The 8,603-nt window shown below is 45.0% G+C and overlaps 1 protein-coding gene across 1 annotated transcript in view; it reads right to left on the minus strand.

The window, feature by feature from the left end:
- Positions 1-2,392, minus strand: part of EEIG2 (EEIG family member 2) — a 71,567-nt gene extending 69,175 nt beyond the window's left edge. The window contains exon 1 of the mRNA XM_069479069.1: positions 2,228-2,392. Within this exon, the coding sequence (XP_069335170.1) occupies positions 2,228-2,367 (140 nt within the window). The 5' untranslated portion in view covers positions 2,368-2,392. The remainder of the gene's footprint in view (positions 1-2,227) is intronic.
- Between the last annotated feature and the right edge of the window lie 6,211 nt (positions 2,393-8,603).

Here is an 8,603-nt window from a genome sequence, read left to right on the forward strand (position 1 = left end):
AAGTTCCCTGCCTCTTGGTGCCAAGTGGGTGCCAAAACACTGCTGTTTTAGGTCCATCATCCTACTAAATCCTTGCAACAACCTGATATGTCAGTGACGGTTCCTATATTACAGATGGAAGCTTTGAGAGGCTAAGTAACCCATCCAGGTCTACCACTGTGGAACTGGGATTTTGGCTTAGGCTCACCTCATTCCAAACCCTTGCTCTTAGCTTTATGCCAACTATCTCTACTTAACTTCAAAGGCACAGGCTCTTTATTATGAATCATTTCTCTTAAACTACATGGCTTTTTGTTTGACAATACAGAGCACTGTTCTTTATCTTATTTGCCTTGACTGAAGTCAGATTTTAATTGGAAAAGAAGGGTAAATTTAACCCAGGATACTTGACTTTTTCACTTCCAAGTCCTGCAGAGTACAAATCAAATTATACCCCTTGCTTGCTAAAATCAGTAGGAAGCTCCCTACTCAGAAACTCTTCTGTTACTGCACACAGCTTTTTTCTCTATCTGGCATCAGCCTGTGTGAGGTCAGACAGACCAGTATCAGAATCTTGGCATTGCACTTACCAGTTTGGGAAAATTAGTTATGCTTTCGGAGCCTCAGTTTATTTACCCACAAAAGAGGAACCTCTACCTCATAGACTTGCTGTGAAAATTCAAAAGATAATATGTTTAAAAGGCCCAGCCGGCACATGTTTGCTGAATAAAAAACTGCCTGCAAGGACAGAATAACTGATTTTTGAGAAGTAAGCCAAATCAATATTCCGAGAAAGCAGGTGGTAGACAAGCGCCCTCACCACCAGGTGTCACCACTGGCTCAGGAGCGCACGTCTAACTGCCCGACATGGGGTGGATCCCCGCAGCACACCAGTCTAGGCCTCGGGGTAAGACTGGCGCCTGCACCTACAGGATATGCACGAGTTGGCTTTGGCTTTTCAACATCTTAAGAGCCAGTCTGATATATTTTGCACCATTCTAGGTTACATTGTTCTCTTATAGGACAATGTGTAAAAAATTATCGTAGTACAATTAATTAGCTAAATATCCATAGATGTGTCGTCACAGTTTAATTTTAAAAACTATCCTCAGCAGACTTTTAATTTTGAGAATCAATAGTGCTTCATATAGCCTTTGGTTTAGCCAACTAGTCATTTTCCGCCTCCCATAGGCTTCAATATTACCACAACGGACAATTTTCCGGCCCCAATTCCGCAACCTATTGACATTATTTCGTTGACATTTACATTATTAATGGGAGGACAGATAAAAGGAAAGCTGAATATTTTTAGGACAAATATAAAGTCTATGACCAGTATATAAAGGCAAAACAAACATAACTATTGACCCTTCTCCTGGACCTCAGGAATTCAAAAGTTCATTTAAAAAATTCTTTTTTATTTTCCTGAAAACAAAAACACCTTAGGGTAATCTGTCAACCTGTGAATAGCTCTGAAATTACTCAAGGAGCACAGCCACACCCGGCCTCATTCCGTAACCTGCTAATGACTCTCCCCGGGAGTTCCCAGGGGCTTACTTCAAAACGTGGGCAGGGCCTGGGCTCCCCTTCTGGTTCTAAGTCCTCCATGCAGAGACCCACTAGTGGCCACTTCAAGACGGGTAATTCACTGTGTGTTAGCGAGTAACTCGAGACGCAGCTCTATGATGTGGCATAGACTGTTGACTCGTCCGTCAGGAACACTTGACTCAAGTCAAACCTGACCAGGCCCACCCCAGCCTCAGAGCTGGCGTCCAAGTCCCCGTGTAACCCACAAGGGAGAAGGAGTTATGCTAAGCACAGGTTTCTGTTCAGAACCGGCGCCCTTGGAACTCAGGCAGTTTGCGCAGAACAGCTCAAGTTCCACTTTGCATCTCACAAACATGAAAATGTCTTAAGAGAAACCAGAAGCATCCTCTCTCTCGGGCCTTCGCTCCCATTCCTAGAGAATTTGAGAGGAGAAAGCAGATACCAAGAACCATCTGGAGTCAGGTTTGCAAGAGCCAAAGCCAGCCGAGTTGAACCCATTTGCAAAGCACTTTGCAGATCAATACATTCCCAGCTGATTTCAAACGGGTCCCCAGAGAAAGGCGAGCTCATGAGGCTGGCCGCCCTGCTGGAGCAAATGGGCCAAGCAACGGGAAGAGATGCTGCCCAACAAGCACGCCCCGGCGGCGCAGGCGGGGGCCGAGCGGCTCGGGAGGAGCGGGCGGCGCGGAGTGCGGGTTACCTGGAGGACTCGGCCGTGAAGCTGCCGCCGTCCAGCAGCCGCATCTTGCAGAAGAGGACCCCATTGACGAAGGGCACCGAGGAGAGCTCCTCGAGCTCGAAGTCCACCTTAAACTTAAACTTCTTCTTCTTCATCATCATGAGAGCCAGGCGCCTGCGAGCAGAGCGCGCGGGCGGGCGCCGCAGCCTCAGCTCGGCCGAGCCCCGGCTTCGCCCAGCCCCATGGCCCGGGCCGTGAGCGGCGCGCGGGGGCGCGGCCGGGGGGCGCCGCGGGCCGGCCGGGGCCGGGGCCGCCGCCGCCGCCGCCGCCTCTCGCGGCAGCTCGGGCCGGAGCTCGGCGGCGGCTGCGGCGCGGACCCCGGCCGCCCGCGGGGAGCGGTCGTGCTGCAGCTCGCCCTGCGGGTGGGCGCCCTCTTGGTGCGCAGCTCACCGCCGCCGCCGCCCGTCTGAGAGCCCAGAGAGGCGAGGCTCGGAGAACGGCCGCGGCGGCCGCCTCGGGACTCCGGGCGCCCCCAGCGGCCGCGGCCAGCAGCGCACCGCAGGGCGGAAGCGGGAGGGGCGGCGGGGAAATTCGCGGCGGGCGGGCGCTTGGCCGGGGAAACTAACCCGCGACGGCAGTTAGCGCGTCACGCCTCTCCGGGGTTAAAAAAAGACAAACCCAACGAAAAAGGCTTCCTTCTACAGCTTCCTCTCCGCCCTCCTTTTCAGTTTTTGCACCGCCTCCTTTCTCCCCCTCCCCCCTAGGGATTTCTTCCCTTTGGGTTTGAGAGTCATGGGTTAATAGGGGCAATCAGAATCTCCACGACGTTGTTCTGGTCAAATTTAAATTCTAAAACTAAAATTTCCTTTAAGCCACTCTAAATTCACTTGCCTTCACATATAAGACGAAGGTGAGGTAGGAAAAAGGAAAAGGACGTGTCGAGGGCCTACCAAGTGTCCACACACTGTGCTGCTGCCAGCGTTTTCTCTTGTTTATACCGTATCTAATTCCTGTCACCCGGCACAAAAGATAAAAGAGTACAGAAGGAGTTAAGATAAATACCTTCCCTTTTAAAATTGGCCTGTTCATACCGACAACTGAAATGCTTAAAATCAAATTCTGCAGGGTAGGCTTTAAAAAAAAAATCTCCCTAGTTGAAAAACAATTACCTGCCTTCACTAAGCATGTCTAAGTTGTTACAATGTATGTTGTCGACTTGGTTACATATTGTTGGTGTTTTTAAACTGAGCTATTGTCCTTTTAACTCAAAAGTTCTCTCGCGGTAATCTCTGAAAGTGTGTAATAGAAAAAAATTCTCTTTTCCAGTTTACTCATTTACTCATTCATTTATTCACATAAAATTTTTTTTTAATTGCCTAAAAGGTTAGTCACTGGCCAGACTCAATGATCCAAAAACAATAACTGCCCTCAAAAATTTTACAATCTAGTGAGGGAGACATGTTTGGATGTCATTAAAAAACAAAACCTAGCGTCAAGATAAGTAGAACTTAGAGGAGGAAGCAATTAATTGAAGTTAACAAAGTTTCTGTATTTCAAAGAATGAAGAGGATTTGCCACAAAATGGAGGGGAGGTGTTCCAGGTGGAAGAAATAGGAGAAATAAAGACCCAGGGTTTAGAAGGGTTTAGAAATTTAGGGATGGGGATTTGGTAGCAGATGGAGCTTGTTGCCCTTCAGGACAGGGGGCAAAGACAGTGGAAGAGTTAGGGGGCTTTGTGGTTTGTAGTTTGGACAGTGGATGGATGCTGATTCCATTGATTGCACATTGGAAGCAGGAAGAGGCCAGGTTGGGAATGGAAGAGATAATGAGTCTTTATCTGAACTGCTTGCAATACATTTAGGGAGAGAGGGGCAGCCTTAGCTCATGAAATATGCATTAAGAATTGAAAATACGCATTTGAGAATTGGGATATTTGTTGATGGCTGAAGCCCAAAAGATAGGTAAGAATGAGTTACTCCGACGAGCATTTAATGGGTAGATAGAGAAAAAGATTGTGAAGACCCCTGAGAAGGAGCAGTCAGAGGAAGAGAAGATTAGGAAAGAGAGACAGCCTGGAAGCCAAGAGAGAGCATTTTAATCGTTTAACATTTATTGTTATTAAGACCTACTGTGTGCCAGGCACTATGCTGGGGACTAGAGTTACGAAAGAAGAAGACACATGGGGCTTATAAATGAAAGGAGGAAAACATAGATAAGCAGACAGATCAATTAAAGTGTTAGAAAAAGAAAGAGGTCCATGATCCACGGAGGGCCGAGGACGGAGTTTCTGGGAAGTGCTACAGAGCAATCCCAGAGGTTCAGGACTGGAAAGAAGCTACTGAATTGAAGATCTAGGAGGTCTATGGTGATCTTGGCAAGAGAAGTCTTCATAAAAGATAGTGGTGACGTAAGATTGAAATGGTCTAGAAGTGAATGGAAGGCAGTGATGAGGGGTGGATGACTAAAAATTATTTTTTTCTGATTTTTGTCAGTAAATGAAAAGAAAGAGGATGGTAGCCTGCGGAGGAGGGTTCAAGCATTTTCAGTAATATTCAGGACTATCCAATATTTATTGAATGACCATTATGTGCCATGCACCTTAATGGGTCCTATGGATCCGAGATACAGTCTGTTGGAGGACACAGATAGGGCAGCAGGCAGGTGCAGTACAATGAAACACTGAATACCTGCTATATATGATGGTGAATTGAGGCTGCTGTGGGGGAATATAATGACATCTAACCAGGCTAAGTAGGTTATGAAAGGCTTTCTGGGGTAAGTGACATTTGAGCTGAGGCCTGAGAGATGAATGTGGGGGTGGGGAGCAATTTCCAGGAAGAAGGCAGTGCGTGTGGAAAGGCTCAGAGGAAGAAAGACCATGTTGCAGAGGGAACTGAAATTAGTTCTGTCTGGCTGCAACTTAGAGTGGGGTGTGGTGACAGGCATATAACAGGGAGTCACATAAGTTTTAAAGCAGAGGAATGATATATTCAGATTTGTATTTTATAAAGATCTACAGCTGTAGTAAAACTGGAAGATGGGAGATAGCCTACTACTCTTTTTTTTTTTTTTTTTTTACATTCGTGGTTTGATAATTAAACATCTTGTATGAGTCAGGGTCAAGGCAGGAAACAGATGTCATACTCAGAAGTGTTTAAATGAGGAAAGTTTAATGAAAGGACTCTTTATAGAGTTGGGGGCAGGGTAAGGGACCCACAGTGTGGTGGGAGGTTGAAAGGAAGAGCAGATGATATCCTGATTTCCCTCACCTCCTACTTTCTGATCTCCTGCTGGTGCCTCCCGTGATCCAAAACCAACCCAAGACAGAGGGCAAAGGAGCCTGGGAGATAACAGTTCATAGAGGACAGAGCTGGGCACAAAGTAGGGCACTGAAGGGTGGAGAATGATTTGAGTAAGGAGACGGAAAGATGCCAGCACACACTGATTCAGTCAGAGTTCACTGCAGGAAGCTGAAACCACTTCAGGTATTTCAAAAACAAAGGGATTTCATCCAGACAATTTGGTGCTTTTGAAATCCTTGGAAGGGCTGGAGGGGTAGAAGTCAGTAGACTACTGAATTCAAAGTCACGTCACATGTGGTAAATGTTACCAGTGGTCACTAATATCTGGTCCTCATTTCTCAATCCCCTTGCAGTTAAGTGAGGCCTTGTGACTAGTTTTAGCCAATAAAATGTGAGAAGAAATAATGTGTCACTTCCAGAATGAGACAGTAAAAAGCCTTTGAGCAGTTTTCTAGAATCTCTCTTCCTTGCTACAGTAGTCATGGAGGGAACATTGGGTTAAGATATAGTAGCCACAAGATTGAAGCAGCCCAGATCTGAGTCAGAATATGGAGAGCAACTGCCCACACCCACAGTAAATATTTTGTCCATGAGAAACTTTTAGTGTATTAAGCCACTGAAATTTTGGGGACTGCTTGTTACTACAGCATAATGGTAGCTTATTTTGACAAAAATACAATGTAGCTGGGCTGGAAAGCTGACAATAGAACACCGCTACTGTTGCTGCCACCACTGCTGGCTCTCATACCCACGAAAATGATGAGGAGTCTGAATGACACATAGATGTCATCACACCTTGCTTGCAAGTGACAAAGCAGCAGGAAGATAGCCTCCATTTCACTTGCACCTGTTTTTTCCTAAGTACCTGTATTTGGCAGGCCTTGTCTGCACCTAGAACTTGAGTGGCAAGAGAGTCTGAGAAATGTAATTTTCAGCTTTCCAACTTCTTCAAACAGGATGGTGGAATGGAAGTTGAGGTAGCAGGTCTAAGCATCTACTCCACTGCCTATAATGCAAGTTTCTCAAAGGCAGGGGTGGTTTGCTAATTATCTTCATATCTTTTCCATCTGACCCAGTACCTAGTGGCCATATATTCAATAAATACTTCTTGAAATGATCTGGATTTATGGACCGATCCTAAGTATTTTACCTCTCAGGTAAAACAATAGAGCTGCTAGACATGTGCTAAGACCACCTGCTGCCAGAGATTTGACAGTAAGTTCTTACAGTACCCTCTACTATGAGAAGAGAGTAGTAGAGATCTCCAAAAAAGAGGAGGGGATGGGCAGGAGTAAAAGTAACCATACCGAACAATTAGAGAATAATAATGTAAGTTAAAATCAGGTTCAGCTGCAAAGAGAACTCAAAAAAATAGTGGCTTAAATATGACAGGAGCTCATTTTTTGTTTATTTAAAGTCAGGAGGTAAGCAGTCCAGAACTGGTATGGGAGCTCCATGATCATCAGAGACCTAAGCTCTGTTGTTCCATCATCCTTAATATGTGGTTTTCATCCCATAGTTTAAGATGACTACTGCTGAAGCTCCAGCCACCATTTCTTTTTTCTTTCTTTCTACTTCTTCTTCTAGTCATCATTTATAATATTTCTTGATTTCAGTCAGCAAGAAGATGGAAGGAAGAAAGGTATGCTCCCTCCCTGCAAAAATAATCCCTGGAAGATACACACTCTACATTTACTTAAACCCCATTGGTGAATGGAATGTGGACAGAACTGATGGAAACAATTCCAGGCCTGGCCCATAGAAATCTCCCACACATGATCCTCCCTTTTATCTGGAATCTGCTGGTCAGATTTTAGTGTCAAGGGAAACTTTGGAAGTTACGTGTTGAAGGTGCCAGAGCCTTCACAAGCCTAGATCCCTAGGTGATTGTGTGGCAAAGGGTTACCCCCTTGCCCTTCCACCTCAGCCAGGAACACACTGAACTGTTTTGTGAGCAAGAAACAAACTTTCCTTCTGACCTTTTGAGGTATTTTTGCCACAACAGCTAGCTTTGCCCTAACGAACACAAAAATTATTACAGAAGCAAGGTGCTCTTATAAAAACCTCAAACTAGTCAGGCAGACAGTAGATATCAAGACTATTATTGGAGGCTGAAAAATGGATCCATGGCAAGAAATTTGGTAAACTAGTTGCCTGTGTTGGGGCTCAGAGAATGATACCCCAAAGTATGGTGCTTTGGTATGCTGGACACTTTCGGATTAAAGGGATGGGATTTCCATAGAAGCTGCCTCAGAACCAAGAACTTTCTAATCTCTTTTTTCTCTGAGCTCTCTCTGGAAGTTCCTTTATTTGACTGAGAAGAAAACTTCTTCCAAAAGAAATGCTGTTGTCTTAAGACTCCCTCCCTAGGAATTTCACTAAATAATTAGGAAAGATTAACCACTGGAGAAAAGACAAGACTAAAATCTGTCGCTGCCCAGATAGACTTTTCATTTATTCTCCTGACAGCAGCTCTGAGAGATTACCTGGGAAACTCCATGTGCATATAAGACAACCTTTGCAGTCAGTTCTGCCCCTTACCTACCTGTAACGTGTCCCATTCAGTTTCCAAAAGAGAATAATTCACAAACTATTATCTACTCTCTGGGTTCATTCATTTCCCTGGAAAATCATTTACTACGCCTCAAAATCGCCTATATTTCTCATTTCCTTCTTCCCTGTGAAAAGGATATTTAAGCCTCGGCCATCTGGCCCTTCTTTGAGTCTCATATTGCAGGACTCCCTTGTCTGTGTGCACGTTAATAAATTTGTACGCCTTTTCTCCTGTTAATCTATTGTCAGTCATTTCAGCGAAGCTTCAGAAGGCAGAGGGAAGCTTTACTATTGACCCCATACCTACAACAATTTGGAAGGTAAATATGGCGCCTATAAACCCCATCGCTCTAGAAGAGGTTGGAAGATGGAATGTTAGTAGGTTATATTTACTGGCTGCATTTAGCAAGATATTATTGATAGAAACATGAGACAAGCTCATACAATAATTAGCGGTTTGCAAGCATAAATAAAAAGGAATAGAGAGAGTACAGAACTTTGGAGCCCCAAAGGGTTGGAAAAATTAACTGCTCTATACTTCA

The sequence above is a fragment of the Eulemur rufifrons genome, chromosome 8 (genome assembly GCF_041146395.1).
Source record: "Eulemur rufifrons isolate Redbay chromosome 8, OSU_ERuf_1, whole genome shotgun sequence".
NCBI lineage: Eukaryota > Metazoa > Chordata > Mammalia > Primates > Lemuridae > Eulemur > Eulemur rufifrons.